Source organism: Otolemur garnettii, unplaced genomic scaffold, assembly GCF_000181295.1.
Source record: "Otolemur garnettii isolate 467f Iridium unplaced genomic scaffold, OtoGar3 scaffold00087, whole genome shotgun sequence".
NCBI lineage: Eukaryota > Metazoa > Chordata > Mammalia > Primates > Galagidae > Otolemur > Otolemur garnettii.
Genome location: NW_003852482.1, coordinates 7,088,410 through 7,115,003, shown reverse-complemented (window position 1 = coordinate 7,115,003; position 26,594 = coordinate 7,088,410). Strand labels below are relative to the sequence as shown.

At 53.3% G+C, this 26,594-nt stretch overlaps 1 protein-coding gene across 1 annotated transcript in view; it reads left to right on the top strand.

Annotated features, from left to right (window-relative positions):
* The window catches only part of HMCN2 (hemicentin 2), a 142,732-nt gene that overhangs the window by 6,096 nt on the left and 110,042 nt on the right, over positions 1–26,594 (top strand). The window contains exons 2-9 of the mRNA XM_012808266.2: positions 8,667–8,737; positions 9,926–10,084; positions 10,892–11,014; positions 18,722–18,893; positions 19,483–19,589; positions 20,472–20,592; positions 23,038–23,301; positions 26,342–26,486. Of these exons, the coding sequence (XP_012663720.1) occupies positions 8,667–8,737; positions 9,926–10,084; positions 10,892–11,014; positions 18,722–18,893; positions 19,483–19,589; positions 20,472–20,592; positions 23,038–23,301; positions 26,342–26,486 (1,162 nt within the window). The remainder of the gene's footprint in view (positions 1–8,666; positions 8,738–9,925; positions 10,085–10,891; positions 11,015–18,721; positions 18,894–19,482; positions 19,590–20,471; positions 20,593–23,037; positions 23,302–26,341; positions 26,487–26,594) is intronic.

Sequence of the window (26,594 nt, the reverse complement as noted above, 5' to 3'; positions counted from 1 at the left end):
GCAAACACTTTTAATATTATGCTGTCCTTCCAGACCTTGCGTGTGTGCATAGGTGTGCACATTCACTTGTATACATATACACAACTGCTTTTAAAAACTATAGGGGAAAGGGTTTAGTAACTTGGATTTTTTATTGTTTCACCAGATTAATATGAGGGTACAAATGACTAGATTATATTGGTTGCATTTGTTAGGTAAAGTCCAAGTTGTAATTGAGCCCTTCACCCAGGAGGTGTGCCATATGCCCTTGCCTTGTGCCCACCAGGTGAGAGCTTACCAATCCCCCTGCCTCTTCACCTTTGAATTTAATTGTGTTTTTCACTCATTTGGGCGTGTAGTTGTTCATCTATTGGTCTTATATTAGTAGTCAGTATATTGGATACTTGCTTTTCCATTCTTGTGATACTTTACTAAAGAGAATAGACTTTATCTCCATCCAGGTTAATACAAAAGATGTAAAGTCTCCATCTTTTTCATGGCTGAATAGTATTCCACGGTATACATGTACCACAGTTTATTGATCCATTCATGTGTTCTTGGGCACTGGGATTACTTCCATGCCTTGGAGATTATGAATTGAGCTGTGATAACTTGTTTTGTTTTGTTTTTCTCCCCGTATGATGTCATAGATCGCTTTCCACATCAAAAAATAGAGATTTTCCCTTTTTTCTTTTTTGAAACAGTCTCACTCTGTTGCCCCAGGTAGAGGGCAGTGATGTCCTCATAGGTCACAGCAACCTCAAACTCCTGGGCCCAAGCGATCCTTCTGCCTCAGCCTCCTGAGTAGCTGGGATTACAGGCACCCACCACAACACCTGGCTAGTTTTTTCTAATTTTGGTAGAGAGAGGGTCTCATTCCTGACCTCAAGCAGTCCTCCCGCCTCAGCCTCCCAGAGTGCTGGGAGCATAGGAGCACAGGCAGGAGCCACCATGCCTGGCCCTGCCCATTGTTTTTAGTGACTACATAAGGTGCCGTTAGAAGAATAGCTTAATTTATCCAACCCTCTCCCTGCTGTGGAAAATGAGTTGCTTTCAAGCACACTCATGTTCGCAAATGTATCTATAGGGTGGATTCCCAGGAATAAAATTGCTTTGTTTAACTGTGCCATTTCACCCCTCTGTCAACAGAGTACCCGACTGCATTGTCCCCATGCCCTTGCCAGCTTCAGGGACGTCACTGTGCCCTTTTATTGCTGATGTTATGGGTGAGGAATGGTGGCTCATTCTCATTTGCATTTGCTTGGTTGTTGGTGACTTGACCCCTGCCTGCCTCTTCAGGTGTCTGTCACCTTCCCAGAGGGAAGAGGTGGTGGTGTGGGGGAGCATGCAGACAAACTCATTCAGTTCACAGAGCTGCCTGTGAGCCTGGGTGGCGGGGACTCTGATGGCCAGGTCCAGGGTGTGTGTGTCTTTTACTGTCACCCTGAGTGGCATTACTATTAACCAGCCCCTCATCATGAGACAGAAATAGTCTCTCAGTCCTTGGTCTCAGGGGAAATTCTGACCCCTTAGCCTGGACGCAGGCCCTTCTCTGCTTGGAGGCTGGGAGGACTGAGCGGCCTGTGAGGTGTGAGTTGGATTCAGCATTTCCCTGCCATTCCCAGAGCGCCTGATGGCTGCCCAGGAGCATTCTGGCTGGGCTGGATAGTGCCTCATCAAAGAGCTTTCCAGGCATGGATCTCTGCCTGAGGGAGGAAGGCCAGAGAGTAAGATGCAATGGGTCTGAGGGTCACCGAAGGGGCTGGGGGAGTGGTGTGTAGGTCAGCCTTCACGGCATGAGCCCATCTCATCCCCAGGGCTCCCTCATGCACCTGTTATCCACTTACTCCATATGAGATCTTTGAGGGATTGCTGTGGGCAGACAGAGGGCTGCTTGCCCTGGTACCCTCAGTCCAGCCAGAAAGGCCCACAGCGAATAGCCAAGATTATAAGCATCCAATTCCAGCTATGGTTGTTCCCAAAATGATGTTTCTTAGGGAGCAACAGTGTGTTGCGGTGGAGAGGAGCTGGCTGGGTGGGAGAGGGTCAAAGCAGGATTGGGAACAGCACCCTAGGCAGCGGGAATAGCAATAACAATGGCTGGGAGGCTGGCAGGAAGGTGTGTCAGAACATGGGTGGACTGAGGATGCTGCCCTCAGGGGTCCAGGAAAGGACCTGGGAGGAGGCTCCGAGGAGATTTGGCTTCTGGCCTCCTGGACACCAAGGAGGAGGCAGAGAGGGCGTCTGGGGCTGTTCTGGCTCTTTGCGTTTCTGCCCCATCACATCTGTCCTTCCAGAGTGTCTTCAAGGGAATCATGTTTTGCCCAGACTTGGGTTCAGGAGCTGCTGAAATTCTAGCAGGCTCCATGTCACGTTCTCCAGCCTCTGCCTTTTAGAGACAGCACCCCTCAGCACAACTGAGTCCCAGAGGGGGAGGCACTTTCCCTATGGTGGCAGTGTATGGGGCCCTGCTTGGGGTCCCTGAAGCTGGGGGTGGGCATTGAGTGTCCAGAACTGGCTCCAGCATTCAAGCCCCACGCTGAGAAAGAAGGAGCAAGGGAAAAGGAGTAAGAGAAACGCAGGCCCCAGGCAGAGTCTTTGACCTCTATGTGCGATCTCCCTGAGACTGGACTCCGGGCCTGGCCATGCCTTGGCTGTCTGCACTGGAACACATGGGGCTGGGCGAGGGGCTGGGCCATTCCACTCCTCACATGTCTGAGAGAGTCCGGGCCGGCCCCACACCCTCCCATGCTGTTGCCAAGTGGAAAAAACCCGCCTATGGAGAGATGGTTCTAGGCCAGGCTTCTGGGGCTCATATGCTGGAGGGCGGCTCCAGTGGAGCCCAGGTCATGGGTTTAATCATCCCTGTGGCCGGCGGCTCTATGTGGATGGACTGCATGCCATATCTGTCCAGCTGTTTAGCAAGTCACGAACTTCCTTTTTCCTCCAGAAACAGGACATGGGACGGGGGAAAGAGTTCTGAGGGTTGGCATCCTCACAGCTGGTGACAGCGTGTCTGGGGTCAGACTGACCCAGGCTGGAGTCCCATTTCTGCTGCTTCCTAAGTGTGGTTCCTTGGACAGGTCATTTACCTCTGTGGACTCTCAGTTTTCTCGTCTGTAAAATGAGAATAATATCTAGCAGACTTCGTAGGTTGTTGTAAAACTGTTATGAACAAATGTGTGTCAGATGCTTGGAACAAAATGGGTGCTTAGTAAATATTAAAACAATGGTAACCAACACTACCACCATCATCATTTTCATCACCATCCTGGCAGGCAGTATGGCTGGTGGCAAAGGGCACGGGCGTTGGAGCCAAGCATGTGGCTGATGTACTAAACTGAATAGTGTGCCGCCAGAATTCATGCCCTTTCTAAGACTATAGGAGCCCTTATTTGGAAACAGGGCCATCTTTGACGTAATTAGCTAAGTTGAGGTCCACAGGAGAAGAGTGGACCCCCTTACACTGTGAATGGTGTCCTTATAGGAAGAAGAGAAGAGATCCAGACCCACGGGGAGAAGGCCATGGACAGAGGCAGAGATCGTAGTGATGCGTCTAAAGCCAACGGACACCAAGACTTGCTGGCCCCACCAGAGACTTAGGGAAAGACAGGGAGCAAACTCTCCCTTTGAGCCTTCAGGGCGGGATTTTGAACTTCTGTCCTCTTACGCTGTGAGAGAACGAATTTCTTTTTCTTTTCTTTTCTTTTCTTTTCTTTTTTTTTTTTCTGAGACAGAACCTCAAGCTGTCACCCTGGGTAGAGTGCTGTGGCATCACGCTCACAGCAACCTCAAAGTCATGAGCTTAAGTGATTCTCTTGCCTCAGCCTCCCAAGTCGCACTACAGGTGCTCGCCACAACGCCCGGCTGTTTTTTGGTTACAGTCATCGTCCTTGTTGTTTAGCAGGCCCGGGCTGGGCTCAACCCTGCCAGCCTTGTGAGCAACAGCAGCAGCATGGCCTCCGTGCTGGGAAGCGCAGCAGGTTGAGTTGTAAGGTGATGGGGCTTTTGTCCAGGGACAGCTCAGCCTGCGCAGGGTGAAAGGGACAGAGAGAGGGGCTTGAGTGACCTCTCTCGTGGGTAAACTCCCATGAGGGGAACCCAGGTGTCCTGTCCTCTCCAACCTGGTCCTGTCCTAGCACTACACTCTCCATCCAGTGGGATGGTGGGTCTTGAAATGCACACCCCATGGAGAGCTCCCTGTCCTGGGTGGGGCTTTGGGCTGGTGAGTGTGATGGAGCAGCAGGTCCCAGGAACGGCACGGGGAGCCATGGGGCAGCTTTAATTAACCCTGGGAGGTGTCTTCTCTCGCGCTGCCTGGAGGGGCTGGCCCTCTAATGGCAGGTGGGCAGCAAGGAGGATGGGTAGAGAGGAAGTTCTGGCGTTCCTCCAGCCCCTTCATGGCATTGTGGAGGATGACTCTGCCCTGGGAATGAGGGGACAGGCCAGTGGCCACTCCCAGGGCAGGTTAGGGGGCTATCTGTTCAGAGAAAACAAAGAATTAACAGACTCTGTGGGCATGGGTGCAGGTGCTCGGAGTCTGTACTCTCCTGAGAGCCTTCTTTGTTCGGAACTCAGGGCAGTTGTTTAAAAAGCTCTTGTCTTCATTCTTTACTGGAGTCTCCTATCCCCAGAGTCCTCACAGACGCCTTCGTTGATCTGGCCACCACTCCTTGGGCATGGCCAGCATCTGGGCACACCCCAGTCGCATTTGGTTTTCTGCCTTGCTTTGGATCTGTTTCCCCGGGCAGGGGGAGCAGTGTCCTGGGGCTCAGCCCTCAGCAGGATTTGCTGAGTGTTAACTGCACGCCTGCCATTGGGTCGCACGCCAGATATAAAGATAAATGAACCTCACGTCCTGACCTGGAACTGCCCAGACAGTATGGAATTCATTCATATGTTTGTCCACTCACTCATTTCAACAATATTTATTCAATGTTTATTTAAGCGCTTCCTCTGTGCCAGACACTGGGCTCAGAGCTAGGCCGCCACGGCAAACGCCAGAGCCTGAATCGCTGCCTGCACGAGGCAGCCGGTCCACCCCTGTGCCAGCCCGCCGGAGTGGGGGGCTGTCTTCTCTCTGGGCCCCGAATTCTCCATCTTTAATAAGCTCTCTTCTTCCTCAACACTGTTACTTTCGGCCCATAAGTTCGTAGTCAAACTGACTTTTTCCCCCCAAGTCAATGCTTGCTGGAGACAGGATGGTGGAGGTGTGGCAAGCAGAATAACAGCTTCCAAAGATGACCCTGTCCCAATGCACAGGATCTGTAAATATGCTGCGTGGCAAAGGGACTCTGCAGGGACTTATCTAGGTGGGCCCAATGTAATAACAAGGGTCCTTGCAAGAGAGAGGCAGCCGGGGCAGAGTAAGAAAGGGAGCCGTGACGATAGATGCAAGGCGTGGGGCTGGGGGAGATATACAGATACTAGGCTGCTGGTTTGAAGATAGAGGAGGGGGCTGTGGTCCAAAGATTGTGGGCGGCCCATAGAAACAGGAGAAGGTGAGCTCCTAGAACTTCCACAGGGAACCCAGCTCTGCTGCCACCTTGATTTTAGGACTTCCGATCTCCAGAAATAAATGAGTGTTGTTTTAAGGCACTAAATTTGTAGTCACTTGTAACAGCAGCAATAAGAAATGGACACAGAGCCCAACCTCAGAATCAAAGGGCTGTCTGGCCCAGGGGATCCTTGCTGGCTTCTGATATTTCCAAGTCCTTGCATTAGCAAGTGTGTGTCCCTGGCACAGGGTGTGCTGGCGGAGTCCTTGGGGCAGGAAGAGGTTGCTGTCCGGGAAGCCCCGCCTTGCTGAGAGTGTGGTCTCCCCACACACCTCTCTCTCCGAGAGCACAGGGTTCCCTAGGACGACGTGGGTGCTGGGATGCCCGGCCTTAGATAGTGGGACTGGCAACCTCCCCACCCTCAACCACAGAGCTGTCCAGACCGCAGATTTCTCAATCTAGTAAAATTACTGAAAAAAAGAAAACAAACCAACAAAACAGAGGGAGCGCACATAGGTGGCCAACATGTGACCTTGCCAAGTAGAACCATGAAAAAAATCAACTCTCTTTTATTATTGTCCTTCTGTGAGGAAAGAGCAGCCTTCACCCCGCCTAGGAGGAAGCTTGTGGAGCACAGACTAAGGGCAGTGGTCCCGATGGACCGTATTTGATTTAAGAAGACTTACTTCACCAGCTTGTTCGCATGCTGCTGTGAGCAGAGGGGCTGTGATCACTCCAGCGCTGGCCCAGCACTGGGAGCCACAGAGGGACGTGGACAGTGATGATGGGTTGTGATGGGAGGCCAGAGCTGACCAGATTCAGAACTGGGCACTGTAGGGGCCTTCGTTGGGTTTGTAGGTGGTGGGTGGCAGCCGTGGGTTCCTGGGGGCGGCGGGTGTGTGCCAAACCCAGTGTGAGGGCAGGTCGCTCCAGTATCGGCAGGTGGCAGGCAAACCATCCATAAATGGGGGGACAGTTGCAGGTATTGAGTTTGCGGCCAGAGGCTTTACACTTGCCTTTGCCAAGGACTCAGCCATCCTACTATGGGAATGTGTCCTTAGGAAACAGTGTCAGTACACAGATGTCTTAATAACGTTGTTCATTATGAAAATTGGAAACAAAACAATATGGGATTGGGTAAGGTCATTACTAGACATTTGACATTGGTACAAAGGAAATATTTTGTAGCTATTAGAAGTGAAATAACCAGCACTGAGTAACATTATTGCTCTTCTTAGTCAAATTAGAATTTGAGGACCTCATGTGGAAGCAAGACTGTCTTTGCACCAGTGTGTGCGAGATCCCTACTGGAGCCAGGCCAATTGCAAGTTCATGTCAGCCCCATTGCTGGCCCGTGCCAGGGCATGCTGGCCTGCGGCGTGTGGCAGGTGTTTGTTTACATACCTGGCCTCACTGAGCTCTCACAGTGACCACCCTGGCTCAGGAGAGATAGTGGTGTTCCAGGCCTCATTTAACAGACGAGGAAACTGAGGTTTGGGGCAGGAAAGTGAGCTCTGAGAGGCCCCACACTGGGTGAAGCCAGTATTCCAATCGGATCTGGCTGAGGCCTGGGCTCAGGGCTTAGCTGCTGGGGTGGGGCTGAATTGGTTGCTAGAGAGTTCAGAGAAAAGGAGGGAGTAATGCAGAGAAAGGGCCGGGGGGTTCAGGGGACACTGGGGCCGACTCTTCCTTGATAATTATGAGGAATTTCTCCTAATTCCATAGGCCTCCCTTTCTAAGAAGAGCTGAGGTCTGCTGACTGGTGGCCGAGTATGGGAGCTTTTTAAGGTAGCTGGAATGTAGAATTCCTGAACTAAAAATAGCCCATTATTAGGGTTTACCGAAGATTCAAGTGAAATATTTTCCTAAGAAATCTGATGTCCACACAACCTTACAAAGTCCCCACTGTGCACACAGCTGCAGGTGCCTTGAAGTCTAGCCCTGCTTTCAGGCACTGGTGGCGTCTTACGTTAGAGGTGGTTGTCCATTACAGCTATTTGAAAAAATAAAATTTTTTATTAGGGAACTTTTCAAATATATACAAAGTAGAAAAGTGAGACAGATCTCCATGTTCTCACCCGGCATCACTAAATGTAAAACAATCTCGTCATCCTGGTTTTGTGTATACCTCCTCCACCCCCAGCCATGATCATTTCTTACTGTTCTCCTCTTTTATGGGGTAAATTTGCATGCTCTGAAATGCACTGTCTTCGCTGTGTACGTCTGTCCAGTGATCCCCTGTGGGACCCACACGCCATCACAGTACAGAGCATTTCTGTCTCTTCCTCTCCAAGTCACGCTGCCCAGGCAGCCTCAGGTCTGGTTTTGCTCACCTTAGATTAATTTTGACTGTTCCAGATCTTCCTATAAACAGAACCATACGGCGTGTGCTCCTCCACGTCTGGCTGCTCTGAGCAGCATGTGTTGTGAGAGTCACCTGCGTGGCTGCCTCCATCCATTTGTTCTGTCTTAGGGCTGAGTAGAACTTGGTTATGTGAACACACCACGGCTTGTCTACTCGTTTGCCAACGGATGGACATCTGGCCTGTTTCTAGTTTTGGCCTGTGGTGATACATTTGCCATGAGCAGTTGAGTGCAAGTCTCGGTGTGCACGTGCGTTTGCCTTTCTCTCGGGTAAATGCCCAGGAGCAGAACAGCTGGGTCGTATGGTAGGTGATGTCTGACTTTTGGGGAACTGGCATTGGCTTCGAAAGTGACTAAACTGTTTTGTGTTCCCACCAGCAGTGAGTGAAGGCTCCAGCGGCCCCACCCTTGTCGACACCCAGGATAGTCGTTTATCTCTGCACTGCTTATGGCTGCTCTTTTTAAATGAGCACAGATATAGGTGGAGTTTCTGGAAGCTTTTACTCTTATTGATCAGTCTGGTGCTGGATAGGTGCTGTGTTCCACAACGGGTTATTCGTTTGCTTCTCTATTTCTTTGTCTTCCCAGAAAAGAGTACTGGGCAGGTGGTAGAGTGGGGTCAGGGGCTTCCTAGGGTTTTTGGTCAGAAGGTTGTGCTCGGAGGGAAGGCTCTGGAGCTCTGGGCCAGTCCGGAGCCTGCTCCCCATTTTGTGTGTGACCTCAGGTCCTCTGATCACACCCCGCTGGGTAACCACCCACCAGCCCCTCCAGGCTGTGTGTCTGGGGGTCCTAGCCCATCTGGGCTTCTTTCTCTCTTCTCCACAGATATTGGACCGGTGACCCTCACAGCAGACCCAGCGCTGTTCCAGAGGGCGCTGAGAGAGCTCTATGTGCAGGTAGGCCACCCTACCCGCCCCCAGCCACGCGCCCACATTGCTCCTCCCAATTCACACCAGAGACCACAGTCCGCCCCACCAGGCGCCAAGATGGCAGCTTCCCACTCCCCTTATGACCTGCCTCTCAGCTCTGCCTGTGGCCCATGTCCACTTGAGGCCCTGGAGACAGTACTTACTGGGCTTCCTTCCCTCATTCAGTGAACTAATTCCCTTCAGGAGTTCTTGGGCCTGGCCTGGGCCTGGCATATAATAGGTCCTCATCATTCCAAGAATGAATGAATGGGTGGAAGAAGGAAGTTGGTGCTGGTGCTCAGTGGCAGGGGTGTGGGGTTCTGGGGAGAATGTGAGGCAGGTCAGGTCAGAGGCCCAAACCTGTCCCAAGGCTGGGTCAGATGCCACATGGCCACCTGGGCTCCATTGCCACAGAGAGCACCTGGCCCAGTCTCTGTTCTTCCACCTGCCCACCGAGACCACCAGCTTCCTGAAAGGCAGAGGGCACCCATATCAGTCTGGTTCACTGACAGATCTTCTGGGGCCCGGAACAGGCGCAGAGCACATAGGGACTCAGTAAGTCCTTGTGGGGTGAGAGTCAGGGAAAGGAGCATTTATGGAAAAGTCACCCTGTGCCCGTCCTGCTGCTGCACATGTACAGACCCAGGTGAGACAGGCACATGCTCCCTTCCTGACGACCGCTCTTGTCTGGACCGCAGAGAGGGAGGAGTGTGCATTGGTTTGGGGTTGCCAGGTGACCTCCTTCCAGTGGAGGAGGCTACCAGTGCCTCCCTCTTGGCCACCTGCTCTCCTTTAAGTCACCATGTGGCTTTCTTGGGAAGTTCCGATGGCTCCCTCCTACCTTCCCCATCTGTAGCACTTACCACAGTGGTAATTAAATGCTTGCATCGGGCTTACTCAGCATCTGCCTACGCTACCAGATTCCATGGGGGGGGGCCCATATTGCTCTTGCTTGGGTGAATGAATGAATGAATGAATGATGCTTGCCCAAAATTCAAGCAGGTGGAATGCTACATCTCTAGGAAGGGAGTGGCTGTGGTTGGGGCCTGTCCTTGGGTGGCCAGGGCAGGGGTAGTTTTAGGTGACTTCCAACTCCCTCTGGGTTCAGAGGTAGCCCTGGGTGGGTCCCATCTTCAGGAGGAGGGTGACAGTCGCTGACATACCCCTGCCCTCCAGGGAGGTGGTGACTGCCCAGAGATGAGCGTAGGCGCCATCAAGGCTGCCGTGGAGGTCGCCAACCCTGGCTCCTTCATCTATGTCTTCACGGACGCCCGTGCCAAGGACTTTCACAGGAGGGAGGAGGTGCTGCAGCTCCTGCAGCTCAAACAGTCCCAGGTGAGTGACTGGCCCAGGGGGCATCAGTGGGCACTAGTGGGGGTCCCGGGGAAGTTGGAGTCTCCCCTCAGCAGCCCTAAACCTCCATTGGGAGGGAGGAGCTGGGTTCCTCCCCTGCATGGGCCCAGCCTCCACCAGCCCTGCGGCCACCCAGAACCAGGCTGGCCTGGAGAATCCCAAGCGTGTTCTCACACTCTGGGCCCAAGCTGGCTCCTGCGTCCTGAGGAAGACCACACCACCCTGTTCCCTTCATACTCGTCAGAGTCCAGACCATCCATCTTTCTCCTGGGGTTGCCTCTGCTCCTGGTCTCTGATGCTTGCGTCCACTTTCCTGTCATCTGGGGGCTTGGAAGATGTGCTGGAGCTCTTGCTTTTTCCTTTTGCAGTGAGGGCTGGGAAGGAATGTGAGTGAGGAAGGGAGAGAGCCTGGATTTTTGGCATCTTGGGGAAGATCTCAAGGGCTGGGATGGCTTCTCTGCTATCCCTCCCAGAACACACTTCGGTTCCTCAAGGTTCTTCCCACTCTGCAGCCTCCAGCGGCTGCTCGGAGATGAGTGGACTTCCATGCCCTTCTTTGTCACTGATTTAACGACAGCCCCTTTTTTTGAGCACCTATTGTATTCCCGGCCCAGGACCCCTGATCCCGTGAGATGGGCACCGTTAGTATTCCCATTCTAGACATGTGTCACCTGAGCTGAGACAGGGAAGGGTTCACCTCAGATCACGTCATCCTGCTGGGGCCCTGCCACTTACACCTGAATGGGTGGCCAGGGAAGTGGAGAGCCAGGCTTTGTGTTCCCTCTGCAGGTGGTCTTTGTGCTGACAGGGGACTGTGGTGACCGCACCCATCCTGGCTACCAGGCCTATGAGGAGATTGCTGCCACCAGCTCTGGGCAGGTGTTCCACCTGGACAAACAGCAAGTGACGCAGGTAAGCCCAGGAGGGGGTGACTTCCCTGAACTGCTTTTCCAAGTGAGGCCAGGGCAGTGACCATCCCTGCCTCTCGAGGCTTGAACAGCAATGGCAGCCGGAGGCAGTGAGCAACCCCGGTGGCAGGTGCAGGGATTATGACACCCCCTCACTGAGCCTCCCACCCACCGCAGAGGCAGGCGCTTGGGCTTTCCAGACAAAATTTTTCAGGTAGAAAGGCTGAGGCTTGAAGCAGCCCCCTGGGTGATGCAGGGTGGCAGGATAGATGGACCCAGCAACATCCAGCAGGAGTATATAAGTGGGGTTTCTTCTGAGCTTTTCCCCAGAGTCAGGAATGTCCGGGTGAGTGGAAGAGCCAGGGTCTGTCAAGGCCTGCTGTGTTTCCAGGGGCTCGGCAGAGAGGGGTTTGCTGGCTTGTGGCCCAAAGTACCCAGTCAGGCTCTCTCAGAACCCAGCACTAACCAGGTGTCTCCCTCCTGGTCCTGCTGTGGACCCAGAGTCTGTCCTCCCTCCCATTCAGTCTCCCTTGGGGGAGGGGTCCCGTACTTCCCCGCCACCACCCCTACATCCTTTCCCAGTAGTCAGGGCGATCCTTCCCATGGTGAGCTGGTAAATGACTCACAGCCATCTCTCTGGAAAGGACAAGGGTGCACATTCCTGTGCTGTAAATGCTCCAAGCTTGGCAGAGCTCAGGTGCCCTTGCAAAGCCAAAAAGTGACGCTGGCAGTCGACTTTGTTGAGCCAGAGTGAGCAGGCCCCAACCTGCCACCAGATCCTCTCACTGTGAGTCTGACCAGCAGATCCTTCCCTGTCAACCTCCAGGGGATGTCCAGATCATAGTCTGAGCCCCTGCGTTTCTTATCTTGCTGTTCACTGCACCTCTGCTCACTGCCCTGTGGCCTCTGCTGTTTCTCAGGCTCCCACGCCATCCCCAGAGAAAGCCTTTGCTCATGCAGCATGCTCCTTCGGCCCCTTCCATCCTCCCAGTTTTAGCAGACATGCACCTCCTCATGGAAAACTCCCTTGATTTCCTGTCAAGATAAGTCTCCTTCCACACCCTCTCTCAGCTCCCTGTGCCACTGTACACAATTGAAATTTTGTGTTTGTAATTGTGCAATTATTTAACTAGGCTATGCCTTTCCTAGCATGTAGCAGGTGCTGGGTAAATAGCTGGCAAATGAAGGGACAAGGGGTCCCTCGTGCCTGCGGCCCCGGGAAGAGAAAGTGCAAGAAGCAGCTCTCTGAGGCTGGTGTGGCCTTGAGCCAGTCCTGCTGTCGCCTCTGGGAAGGGATTTCGTGTGTTGTATATTTAAGAACTGTCTCCAGGGCCGTGTTTAGATTAGCGTGCCTTAGCTCCCTGTTGACAGATGGCGTTTATGGTTCTCTGCGACACATTAGGCTTCATTTTCTGGCATGTCAGCCTCCCCTGGCACTGAGCCATCCAAGCAAGGGTGGGCGGCATTGCAGAGTAGAGGGGTGGCCTGGTTCTTGCTTTGGGGAACTGTCTGGGCATTTACATGGGAACGAGGTTTCCCTGCTGGGACAAATCAGACCCAGGGCAGCTGTGCAGGCTGGTGGGGGCTGCTTGCCCAGGTGTGGGGCAGGGACCCTGGGTAAATCCCCTGCTCCTGGCCGCAGTGTCCAGCTTTCTGCCATGGGGGCTGGGTCAGGCAGCGTGTGCCTGATCTAGCTGGGGGGCTGCCTGACCCAGCTAGATTGCCAGCTGATGGCCAGAATTGGCTGCCTCTGGGTGAGGACGGATCTCTCTCCTTCCCGGACACGGAGCTCTGTGGTTCCTTAGCTTAATGCCTTGGACTTACCCCTCCATATGTTCCATACATTCCCAGACTCTCAGCACGGCTGGGAGGGCAGCTGGGGTGGCCAGAGCCAGGAGAGAGGAATGGTGCCTTTGCCGAGCGGGGAAGCTCCAGCTGGGAGAACCTCTCAGTAGTTGTAGACGTCCCCAAACTGGGCCTGTGTGGTCAGTCCTTTTACAGCATCAGAGGGTGCCAGTGTGGTGTGGAGGCCTTCTGCACGCTCTCTCCCCCTCATGCATGTAGCACCTGCTACGTGCCAGGTGCGCCCTGGGTGCTTGGCGTGGAGGTGGCAGTCAGTCAAAACTTAGGTCCCCCTGTTTTGGAGCACTTTGATTTTTCCAGTTGCAGAGCTGGCCTCACTGGTACTAGGACCTCCCTTTGGAGTTCCAGGGTAACTAAAGAAAGGTGAGGACTCCCCCCATGGGGAAATTTGAGGCTGTTACCATCCTTAGACAGGGGATGTCAGAGGCAGACAGCGTGGCCCCTTGAGCCTGACCTAGAAGTGTGCATTTTTGATCAAGACTTAGATAGGTCCAAGAACCTCCTATGCCAGCACAGTGGCCCCCAGGCTCCCCCAGCTCAGTGCACCATCTCCAGCCCTGATGGTGGGGGTGGAGGGACGGGGCAGCAGAACTGGGCAGACCCCATTATCCTGCAGCTCCCCTGGGACTGGGGAGGAGGGTGCTGGGCTCACTTTCTCTCCCCTGCACCCCCACCCCCACAGCACACACAACACACACCCTAGTACAGCGTGTCCTGGGGGCTGGGACCCTTCCCCTGTCCAGCACCAGCAGGTACAAATGGCAGATTGTCCAGACCCTGCACATCAGCCACGGGACAGGTGACCCTCCTTCTGACAGTGAAGGAGAGGAGGCTCTGTCCAGGTGGTTCTGATTAAGGGATCAGGACAGCCCCAGGGATGACCTCATTCTGGACCCTTCCCCGGGGAGGCGGTTCTATGGTGTGGTTATGACTTAGACACCAGGGCACAATGCCCAGCCTCAGAGTGCCTTGCAGCTCTGCTGCCTACCTGCTGTGTGACCTTGACCACAGTGCTCAACCTCACTGGGCCACATATTGGTCTTGTGTACAGTTGGGTTAACAAGAGTCCCTACCTGTGAGTCAGTAGCAAGGGTAAGAGCAAACAGAGCATGGGACGCCCTTGGTAAGAATTAGTGATGGCAGAACTCCACCCCTCTCGCTTGGTGGGGAACCCAGAATATGCCCTCCAGCTCCATTAAAGCACCGTGGAGAGTAGGAACTCTCTCTGGAAAAGTTCCTGGAAAGGTACAACCTGGGGCGAGTACCCAGGGGCACCCAGCTGCCTAGGGGCAGAACCCCGGGATTCGGGGGACCTGTTGCCATCACTCCACACCGAGCCTCCTGACACGGGCCCTCCGTGTTCTGATCTCTGGCTCTGAGCCCCATTTGGCCTCCTGGCCTTCCCTCTCTGCTTCCTCAGCCACCCTAGCTGTCAAGTGTCCTGGGAGGGACCTCGGGGGATGATTTATCTGCCATGAAGGGCTGAGCAGGAACCATCTGGCCGGCATAGCAGTGCCAAATTGTTCGTTCTTTCTCTATCAGTGACAAAGAGATGAGCCCCATCGTATGGCTGGCCCCCTGCCCCCCTGGCCCCACTAACATCTGGAAGCCATTGCCTTCACCAAATAAACTCTGCTTGTTCCATGAAACCTCTCTGCTCGAAAGGCTCCCCAGATTCCACTCCAGGTCCTGGGGGCATCACCAGGTCCAGAAGGCCTGGGCAAGAGGGTCAGCACCCCCCCTCCACTCTCCCACCCGCAAGTGGTGATAGGCTTAGGGGACGAGCTCTCAGGGCAGTCCACCTCCTGGTGGGGTCACTGACTTTCGGTCCTGTGCCCTAGACCTTCCCCTGGTTCAGTAGCTTGAACTACTGGGGCATGTCCCCCCCTTAAGAGCACTCTGGAAGGAGCTTGTAACAGCAAGTGCAACACAGTAGCTGGTGCCACTTGTCTGGGTAATCGCTGACTGGTGAGACCACTGCTTCCTGGCAACTTTGCTCAGGAGGGATCCCTCCTGCCCCTGGCAAGACCTGGCCCTGGGAAAGAGGTTGGGGGTAACAGAGTCGCTTCTTTGCAACTTACGTGCCCCCAGCTTCTGTCCCCATCTGTGGAGGAGGTCCTTGGCTGCTGTCTTAGGTCCACCCTCGCATGGATGAAGAACTTTGCCCCCATTCCTCAGCCAAGACAGGTGGAACCTTTTCAAGGAACATGTTACATAGAAAGCGAGACAAAACAGAAGAAGGAAGCGGCTCCAACTATAAAATCATGAGTTTTTGTAACACAGAATTCTTATCCTGGAATAGCTGAAATCTAGCTGTAGACTTCAGGCGCATATGTTCCAGCTCAGTCCGAACACAACATATTCATTTCCTGACTCTTCTGAGTCTCTCCTTTCCCCTTTCTTCACACGGTGGGCGGGACTGAAGGACGATGACGCAGAGCGGGGAAGGCCGCTAGGTAACCTACAAGATGCCGCTTTCTACACCCCTTGCTAGTCAACCACAGAACTGTTTCTAGTTGAGTCTGGACGTGGCTTTGCATTATTTCTTCAAACAGCGTCCCAGGAAGCCACGTCCCGATGACTGGAGTTGGCAAGCAGCGGTATACACACCATGATGCTGGCTCAGGTGTATATTAATGTCATGGCGGGCCTGCCAGCGTTGGGGGACTTTTGCATTACAAAATATGAAAAACCTCAAAGTAAAAGAACACACCTACCAACTAGATTCAGCCCCCCCACCCCGCCATCCCCGGGCCCTGAATATTACAGGGTTACAGATGATTTGGCTGCACAAATGGCTTTTGTACTGCTTGAGACAAAGTTATAAGTGCACCCGTCCCCCAGATAATGTACACTGTACCTGGTAGGGGTGATCTCACCCATTCCCTCCTCCCCTCTCCCAAGCAATCGTTAACACTTCTGCTTCGCTTGCTTTATCTGACTCTCTATACTTTATGCTGCGTTGAATTGTGACGCCTCATCCATGAATAACTTCCCATGTTTTCCCTAAAGGTAGTCTTCAACATAACATAACCCATAATCATTTAGCAAAATTGATAATAGTTTCCTAGTATCATCATACACCCAGGCCATACTCGGATTCTCTAATCATCCTCAGAGGTGATTTTATCACAGTTTTTGTCAAATTAGGATTTCATGGGGTGCTGCTGTGCATTTCATTTGGTTGTTATATCTATTCAGTTCCCTTAAAGCTGGAGCAATTTTTTATTAATGGCACTAAGTTGTTGAAGAACAGTGTGCCCCTGTTCTAGGTTCTCTTACTATTTCCTTACAGTGTCATTAAGTTTTCTCTTTGTTCCCTGGACTCCCCCCCAACTTGGTTAAAGAAGCTGGGGTGAAGGCTGACCCTCTCGGCAGGATCGTGTCACGGTTGGTGCTGTGCGCACTGCCCATTGCATCACATCGGGAGAAGATAATGTCGGATGGTCCTGCTGCTCTGCTGCTGCCGCGTTAGGTTAGCGGGCCAGCTCTCTGGAAGGCCACGCTGGAGGGCTCTGTGTGGACATCCAGTTCCCCGATGACCTTTCAGCTAATGGTTTTAGCATTCTCTGAGGATCCTTGCCTGAAACGATTATTTCATTTGGGGTTGCAAAATGATGATTTCCAAATTGCATCATTCCTTCCACATTTAAGAGTGGGCATTCCTCCAGGAGAAGGAACTTTTGTGCATCAAAAGGGAGGATTTATTTTCTCTGAAGTGCATGGAATCACACTTAGTTCTTTCTCTTTAATTAAGAAATCACCTGCGGCGGGGGCAAGGGAGGTTCTACTATTTTTAATGTTGTTTTCTCTTTTTTGACTACTGTTATGTGCATGTGGGTTGTATAATTCAATGTGTTTCATCTGACCACAATGATTATTCCTTTGTGGGCTCAAGTTGTCCCAGTTTAACTCCTTTAAGCTGGTTTCTATATTCTTCTCCTATGACCCTGTTCATCTTTGGGACCATTTTTGCTTCATGGAATACCAGTGGTCCCATCCATGCTTACCTTATAACTTGCCTTCCCCAGATCTGGAAGTAGCTATTTCTCCAAGGAACTCTGCTGGGGAATGGAGTTTAGAAACCAAAATCTGGAATCACAACCAATGGTCACTGATATTGGGATTTGGGGACATCATTGCTTCTGGATCTATCTAGAGAATTGATCCTGATTCGAGTTTCACACTCAGATCTTTTACTGCACTTAATTGATGGCACACTTGCAGCTGAGCTTAGGTGATCCACATGCCTCAGCCTCCCAGAGAGTTAGAATTACAGGTGTGAGCAGAGCGAGGGTCTAAAGCAGCGGTTCTCAATCTGTGGGTCACAGCCCACAGGAACTGTATTAAAGGGCCGCAGCATTAGGAAGGTTGAGAACTGCTGGTAAAGATGTTCTCTGTGGTTCTTTTTGTTGTTGCACCACTGGGTTCTGAACTCACTTGGAGCTGTTCTTTTCTCTCTGTGGTTCTGGCACCAGGTGTAGTTGGGCTCTCTGGGCGCGTAGTATATGACACTCTGGGAGGTAACTTGGTCTGGAAAAAGAAGGTGCAGACTTGAGGGGCCTCTCCTCCCCTCGTTCTCTGACTTCCTTGCTAAGGAGGAAGTGTGAACTGGGGAGGGGAGGGATTGTGGGAGATGGAGGGGGGGGACGTCCTGACGGCCCTGCACAGGACGCATGTGTCCCATGTGTCACACAGTCACTGCGCAGCTCCCGAGAGCCCTCACTGTGCCAGCCAGTGAGCCCAGGGCTGAAACATGCGTGCACACAGCATGGAGCTCCCAGGCAGGGCAGAGAGGCTTAGAACCAGGGAGTGTGAGTAAACGGGGTACAAAGTGCTGCAAAGTAGTGTGTGCCAAGGAACAGAGCTAGTTCAGGACTGGGGAGGCATCTTCATGCCCACAGGTGGAGAATGAGCAGGGAGGGGTTCCTGCAAGGAGAATGACCTGTGTGGGGGCAGGGCTGCCTGAGCAAGGCTTGGGAGGCAGCATTGCAGGCTTAGGCAGAGTCAGTGGCATGGTGACCCGGGGTCAGCTTGGACAGGTGCCTTGAAAGCCATGGTAACAATTTGTGGAAACTAATTCTGTGCCCCATGAGCCACCATTTTAGACTATATCAAGGGCTGTTAACACGGGGTCCTTGCGCTCATGGGTGGGTGTCTTTGAGGGAGTTTGACTAAATTCATACCCCAAACATGTACCTGAGGGGTATTATGGTATCTTGGGCCAGGGGACCTTCAACCTGATTCTCAGCAGGATTTATCCAACACGTGAGATTTTAGAGTGAATAAACAGTTATAGAAACCAGGGGTTTAAGATTTCTTAACCCTGGGAAAAGTCAGTCCACTAAGTCCTCACTTCCGTGGATCAGGAAGAGACTTGAAGGCTTTGCAGCTCCTTTCAGTCCTGCTGGGGGAACACAGCACCCTGGTGGGCACACAGTGGACTATGTGGGTCTGGGGAGAGTCCAGATCTCCAGGTTCATCTGTGTGTGGGGTACCAGGAGGGCTTCCTGGAGGAGGTGATGGTGCTGTAGAAGCTGGCAGGTGGAGAAGGAGGAGAGTCTTCCTGGCAGAGAGGCATGCTCTTGCCCTTTCTCTCAATTCAGGTGTCACAACTCAGAGGCCATAAAAGCCAGGAGGGTGACAATGCATGAACCGGGTCTGGTGTAGGGCAGTAGGGAGTGGGGTGGCCTTGGATGACCTGGGAATTTTGTATGCTGCCTAAATCCCATGGAGGGTGGGCAGATTCTGCACATGGTCCCCAGGTGGGGACCAGCCTTAGGTGACCATACATGAGCAAGACATTCTGGGCACCTGCTGGGATCAGCGGCTCACACTCACCTTCCAGGTGCTGAAGTGGGTGGAGTCAGCTATCCAGGCCACCAAGGTGCACCTGCTGTCCACGGACCACGAGGAGGAGGGCGAGCACACGTGGAGACTCCCCTTCGACCCCAGCCTGAAGGAGGTCACCATCTCATTGAGTGGACCAGGGCCTGAGATCGAAGTTCGAGACCCCCTGGGTATGTGTGAGACTGAGCTGGAAGCCCAGGAAGGGACAGAGGAGGAGACTGGGGGGCAGGACGTGAGTGAAGACACACGGTTCCAGGAAGAAGAAAGTTGGGGGCACCAAGTGAGGAGCAGAGAAGGTGCCCATGAGGGTGAGGAAGTAGGAAGGCTGGTAGCTTCCAAGCAAGAGGCATTGAAATAGCCCCTAGAATGTGAGGCTCTCACTGAGCACCCCCATATTAGTCAGTGCAGTCTCATGGTGGCAGGGACTCACACACCTTGGCCAGGTGGGAGCTGGGGCTCAGTGGGGGAGAACTCATCAAGGAAAACAGGCAGGCAGGGTCAGTGCAACCAGGATGTGGTCACCTGGTCCCTGGATGCTTTGAGGACATCACGAACACCCCAGTCTAGAGGCCAGGGGCACAGCCTGCACCTGGGGGTGGGTGCAGAATGAGATGAGCCTGAGGACCTCAAGGGCCTGCCCTCTTGTCAGTTCTGGGAAGTCTGTGGCTAGCGTTTGGTGGGCTGTGGGTTCCTGGGGACAAGTGGGGCCTGTCACCCCTAAGAAGGGTCAGGTACTGAGCAATCCTTGGGCCTCCACAGGGAGGATCTTGCAGAAGGATGAGGGCCTCAACGTGCTCCTCAACATCCCTGACTCGGCCAAGGTCGTGGCCTTTAAGCCTGAGCATCCTGGGCTGTGGTCCATCAAGGTAGGGGATGCTGGGTTGTAAGGGGAGGGGAGACCAGCTTCACCGAGGTGGAGCAATCTCCCTCCTGGGGAGCCTGGGCCTTGGGAGGACTCAGGGGTGCTCATGAGGGCATATCAATAGGAGTAAGGGGTCAAGAGCAAAGGAGGGGTGTTCTGCCTTGCACCTGGGGAAGACGTAGAGTGTTTGGGTTAGTTTGGGAACATTTAATAAAGGCTTGAAGAAAGTACTTCAGTGTTCATTGGCTCAGAACCCTGTCCTGTGAAGAATGTGTAAAAGAAGCAAGGGGACATTGGGGGTATGGCTCAGCGGGGCCTGCTGCCGTCTACAAGGTGCTGGGGACCAGGGGTGAGGGCAGGCTCAGTCCCTGGCCGAGTGCCCTGGGATGTGCCTTGGAAGGGCGGGAGCACCTACTGATCAGGCAGCATTTGTTGAGCGCCTGCTTGGTGTCAGGTGCCAGGCTGGGTGTTGCAGTGAAGTGGCAGCACCAACCACCTGCCTTTCAAATCTGAGCATCTTTGAGCCAAGAGCTGAAGGCAGGGCAGGGAGTAGACATGCGGGGGGACACACAGGGCTGCGGGTGTGGGGAGAGCTGAAGGCAGGGCAGGGAGTAGACATGCGGGGGGACACACAGGGCTGCGGGTGTGGAGAGAGCTGAAGGCAGGGCAGCCTTGAGAGTCCCACTCAGGCTGGGCTGTGAGCTGGCCACTCCATTTGGGGAGCACTGTGCTGGGTCCCCAGGGAAAAGTAAATCGCCTATGTACTTGCAAAGATGGGAGAATTTCAGCTGTTGACTTGGGCCATGTCAGGTCAGTTGCCCCCTGCCCTGGGGCTGGGGTGCTGGGCGCTGACGCTCTGGTGACATGGGGCCTGGCCCTGGGCTAGGTCTACAGCAGCGGCCGCCATTCAGTGCGAATCACAGGTGTGAGCAACATCGACTTCCGGGCCGGCTTCTCCACACAGCCCTCTCTGGACCTCAACCACACCATCGAGTGGCCCTTGCAAGGTACAGTCTCCTGCCCCTGAAGGTGGCACTGAGCCCCCTCCAAAGAGAAGGGGTCTGGCTTTGGGAAGAGGGGGAGGCCTGGGGGCAGGCTTGGCTGAGTGTGACTACAGAAGGAGAGTCGAGACCACAACTGAGCTCCCAGGCAGCGTCCTCTCCTCCAACCCCAGCCCAGATGACGCTGTGATGTTTACCTGTAGACTATTCTCCCAACCCCCAAAGGCCCCCAGGACCCTTAAGCTGTCCCCTTTTTAAGAGAAAAATTAATTGAGATAAATGTGAGGGTACATATGACTAGGTTACGGTGTCTGCATTTGTTAGTGGGGTCCCTGTGGTAGTGGTGTGCCACACACCCTTACACTGTGCTCATGGATAAGAGCACTCGAATCCCCCTTCCTCCTTCCCTCTCCCCTCCCCCACAACTTTTATTAGATGGCGTTTTTCTCCTGTGTGGGCGTGTATTAGTTCATCTCCTGGCTTCATATTAGCATTGAGTACATTGGATACTTGCTTTTCTGTTCTTGTGATACTTTACTAAAGAGACTGTTCTCCAATTCTGTCCAGGTTAATACAAAAGTCGTAAAGTCTCCATCTTTTTTTAATGGCTGAATAGTATTCGTGGTATACATTCGTGGTAAACTGGTATACCACAGTTTATTAATCCGTTTGTGGGTAGATGAGCACTTAAGCTGGCTCCTTCGCTACTGAGTGCACATCTTCCTTTCTTCTTATCAAAACCTAAGTGTCTTGGGTCCCACTTCTCCAGTCTTCCAGCGGGCATCAGACCAGTTCAATGAATGGACAGGTGCTAGTGGGCCCTGGCTTACCAAAAAGGGGAACAGTGCCTTACCTTGAAGGAACAAATGTGCTGGGGGACATTTGAGTGCCCCCGGGGCTGATGGGAGTTGTATAGCCTAGAGGGACATTGAAGTTGGAGGCACTGGGTCAGTTTCCTGATTGGAAGCCACTAAAACGTACCTGCATCCCCCTCACGGTTCTTCCTGGAGAAACCTGGGCTCCAGGCAGGCAGGGGGTGCCAGCTGTCTCAGCTCCATGACAGAAATACTATCCAGTGTCGATCAAGGGTCTCAATTTAAGGTCTGGGAATATGGTGCCCGCCATAGGGCCATTTGGAGGATTTTGCTGGGATCAGCTCAGAAGAGAGACAGGGAGGGGCCTAGACTAGGTCAGGCTGAGTCCAGACCACTGAATAGTGACCAAAAGTGGCACAAGCCAGATGCTTAAGGTTGTCTTCTGAGTCTGTATCTTCTCTAATGCTTGTTATTCTTGTCAACCATGGTTGATTTTCCTGCCAGGAGTTGCAGTCAGATCTTTACAGTGAAAAGGGGTGGTTTGCTGTTTGGGGGTTGCTTTGTCAATAGCAGCAGGGAAAGGCAAGGAAACCTGGGTCCTGACATATAGCCAGGAGGGAAAGAAGTCCTAAAGGCATGGCCAGAATGGGGATTACAGGCCGACCTGACCCCAGGGCCTGTCCCCAGGAGAAGTGTGTGCAGGAGGCTGCAAGGACCCTGTTATGTTTCCGCTTTTGATAAAGATGTGGGTCCAAGACATATTTTTTAAAAAAGAGAAATAATGCAGATGATCATGATTAGCCATTGGCCTTGGAATTGGCCACACCAGGGAATGGGGGAAGCTGTGGCTAAGTAGATAGTGGAAGCTTGGGACATGGGGAGCAGCTGTGACACTCTGTTGTTCCAAGGTGATTGTTCCAGCATGGGAGTGGGGCCCAGCACTGACTCAATTGATTTCCCAAAGGAATATGGACTTCTAGCTCTTTATATGCCCTTTCCTAATTGTTTAATGTCTCTTCAAGAATTTTAAGACATTTCATGGACCCCATTGACCACATCCACAGGCCCCCAGTTTCTAGTCCCCAAGAGAGAAAAAAATTATAGTTGTCCAAAAAGGGAGAGATCTGATTAATGTCCCCAAATCAACTAAAGGGATTCTGAAACTGAGTCCAGTTCAACCTTTCTTGGGATAGTACCACATTTTCATCAAGACAGAAAAGAAAGTGGAGAAAAGCTGAGTGTGGGGAAAGGCCAGGTGGGAGTCAGAATCCCGGACCAGGGTGCTTGCCCCACAAGAAGCCACGCCCTGAGACCCGTGTGACAGCAGTGGATGCAGAGTCACTTCTGCGGGGTGGAGAGACAGCCCCTTCCTAGTTCCACTCCACAAGTTTGCAGGTGATGCGGCCACCAGGAAGCCAGGGATGGGTGTTTCAGGACCACGGACAGTAGCAGGGCCACTTTTCTGACTGCTCCTACCCTGGCATGAGTTGGCTAAAGGGTTGGTGGAGAAGGAGGGGTAGGTAAGGAGGCTGGCACAGGCTGGTCCCCTGGGGTGCAGTCCCAGGACCTTGCTTGAGGAGGATTGTGGACCCCAGTACTGATGACAGCACCTTGTTCCTCCCCCTCCCTTCTGTAGGGGTCCCCATCTCCCTGGTGATCAACTCCACAGGCCTGCAGGCACCTGGCCGTCTTGACTCAGTAGAGCTCACACGTAGCTCAGGGCAGCCCCTCCTGACTCTGCCCATGCGACCCCTCTCCAATGGATCCAGCTACCAGCTGTGGGGCGGTTTGCCCTTCCACGCCCCGCAAGAGCGCTTCTATCTCAAGGTGAAGGGCAAGGACCACGAGGGACACACTCTCCTCCGCATGTCTGGAGTTTCCTACAGTGGGGTGCCCCCAGGTGAGTGGGTGGCTCTTTTGTCCCCCAGCTCCCCAGCTCACTCAGAGTCCCATTTCTTCCTGGAAGCTCTCCCTGACTAGATCAGATTAGGAAATGTTTGTTCCTTAAGCTTCTAAGGACAGCCATTCTCTGTAAGGCATGACAGTAAATACTGAGACGTTTGAGATGTGGCCCTCAGCATAGGATTTAGAACAAAGTCATCCACCCATCCATCCACACCCCATCCATCCATCCACCCACCATCCACTATCTACCATCCATCTATCCATCTATTCATTGTCCATCCATCTATCCATATATCTGTCCAGCAATCTATCCATCTGTCCATCCATCTATCTGTCCATCCATCCATCTATCTGTACATCTGTCCAGCCATCTATCTATCCATCTATCAGTCTATCTATCCATGCATCTGTCCAGCAATCTGTCTATCCATTTGTCTATCCATCTATCCATCATCCATCCATGTACCCGTGCATCTGTCCAGCCACCTGGAATTCATTTTAGCATCTTCTCTGCATCAGTCACAGTGCTGTAGACACAGCAGTAGGCAGGGCAGACATGGTATCTGCTCTTCAATCATCCTAATCATCCCAGTCACCACTGAGGGCACTTCTTTCCCTGCGGCAGGCCACTGATGCTTGTAGCAGTTGTGAGGTATGTCCCCGCAGATGAGGAACCTGAGACCATCCATCTCACAGGGCAACTCTGAGGGCTCCCTAAGCTCAGTGGTGCTCAGAGGCCATGCGCAGGGCATGGGGGTGCAGCCGAGGGCCTTCCATGAGGCAGCTGCTATTACTGTAAGCACTGAGTAGGGTCAGGTCATCTGTCATCCCATCTTCAGTCGTGCTGTGTTGTTGGGTCCCATGCGTGTGGCTTTTTGCTGGCTTCTGGTGTGTCTCTTCAGTCTCACCATTTGGGTTGGAAGCTCCCAGAGGGCAGGGTGAAGCCACTAGCTGTCCAGGTCTGTCTCTGGTCCTAGCAGGGTGTCTGGGCTCACTGGCCACCCAACCTCCCCACTAGGCTTTGCTGATTTCCTCCTGCCCACCACCCCCTTCCCCTGGAGGTGGCCTGGGAGGAGCTCACAGAGGTAGATGTCACTGACATTCCAGCTCTTTTTTGTGGGGGTTTCTGGGAAAGGCAGCCTCCTCTTCTACTTTAAACAAGGATGCAGAGAGGGGAGGGGGGGAGGCTCCTGAGGCTGGCCACAGTAGGTGGCATGGTGGGGCAGAGGCCTAGGAGGGTCTGGGTGGGGTGGGTCAGGGAGCTGGGACCTCTTCTTTCCAGCCTTCTAGCTGCCCCCCCCCCCAGTATGGTACTTGACCGTCTCTTCCCTTGGCCTTTACAGCTTTGAGGAGGAACTTTCAGGAAGGAATTTCATCAGGGGGAGTAACAGCCTCTGTTTTCTTTCCCCTGTTCTTTCAGATGCATTCAAGAGTTTGCCTTTAGCTCTGGCTTTTGGTCTCCCTCCAGCTCTAGATGGAAGTGAGGGGAGGGTGTGGTTGGGGTTTCTGCTTGCTCTTCTGCTTTCCACGTCTGGGAAGCTGGGAATTTGCCTTGGAGCAGGTGGCTCGGGGTTTGGAGAGACGGGAATGGGCCTGGGGGCCCCGGGCCCTCTTGGCTCATGGAAAGGGGAGCCTGAGCTGGCCTGGCAGAGGCCCCCAGTGTGTGGGTGAGCAGTGGCTGCTTTGCACACAGCTGAGGATATGACTGGATGGTCTGACACCCCTCTCCCAGGGGATGAGACGTGGCAGGCAGCCTGGAGCATGATGTCACCCGCCACTTCCCCGCCCCCAGCTCTGCGCTCTGGGGAGGTCTGGTGCATTGTCTCACCCCTGGAGCATCTCTGCTGGATCCTCTCTGCCCTAGTATGGGGAGAGGGCAGCACAAAGGTTGCATTTATGCTGGGGATCCCCCAGGTCTGTGGAGTCACTGCTGACCCTGAAGGGGTTCCTTAGACTTTACTGAAATAGTTGCAATATCCAAGGGGAAAATGTGTCATCTCAAGACCAGGGGCAGGCCAGGGAGGGGGCCAGTGCTGTCTGGTGAGGGGCCCATGGGGCTTAATAAACTGTGAGATTTCACTGAAGCCTCTTATTCTATCTCAAAAATGCGTGTGAATTTTGCATTCACAGCCATGCTTCAGCTATGCTTATTTTTAAATGAAAAGGCTTCCCTCCAACAAGTGTGGATGCAACTCACCTCCAGGCAGAGGAGCAGCTGCACAAGCCCACTCACACCCCTGTACCACTGGTCCCTATATGGGGAGCATTAGATCGGATTTCAGAACCGCTTCCAGACACTCAAGACAGTGCTGATTCAGTGTCAAGGGGCTGGTCCATGCTGATCTGTCTTGAGTCAAATGTCCTCGTAAACCACAAAAGCCCCATGAGCTACACTGGACAGAGCTTATGATGCCATATGCTTTGCACACAGCACCACTTACCAGTTCCTCAAAACAACACGGCGTCATGTGGCAGGTGTGGTGGCTCACGCCTGTAATCCCAGTCCCAGCACTTTGGGATGCTGAGGAGGAAAGATCACTTGAGGTCAGATGTTTGAGACCAGCCTGGACAACATAGCAAGACCCTGTCTCTATAAGAAATAGAAAAAATTAGCCAGGTGTGGTGGTGGGTGCCTGTAGTTCCAGCTAGTCAGGAAGCTAAGGTAGGAGCTTGCTCAGGAATTAGAGGATATGGTGAGCTATGATGATACTGCTGGGCTCCAGGCTGGGTGATAGAGCAATACCCTGTCTCAAAAAAAGAAAAAAAAAATAGGAAAATAAAAAACAATACCAAAACAAAACAACATGACAGGGATAGCACCATGCCCATCCACTGTGCAGAGGTGGAAACTGGGGCTTAGAGAGGTAAAGCGATTTGCTCTCGGTGGCCACTGCGCGGTGGAGCCAGTGATTGACTTCCAGTCTTCTGGCCCCTGGCTTATCCTATCCCTGTGGGGCTCTGTGTCACCCGGTGTAGTGAGAGCAGGCTGCAGGGGGCAGTGGGGAGGAATTCTGAATGCTGGTCCTTGCCCACAGGCGCCCCCCTGGTCAGCATGCCACCCAGGATCCATGGCTACTTGCGCCAGCCCCTGCTGCTGACCTGCTCCGTGCACAGCGCCCTCCCCTTCCGCCTGCAGCTGCTGCGGAGTAGAGCCCAGCTGGGCGAGGAGAGGCACTTTCAGTGAGTGGCCGATGGCTAGCCAGTTGTCCCCAGCCACAGGGCTCCAGGGATGCTGATGACTGGAGGGACCTCAGGGGAGTGGGTGGCAGGAGAGAGCTCTTGGTCTCT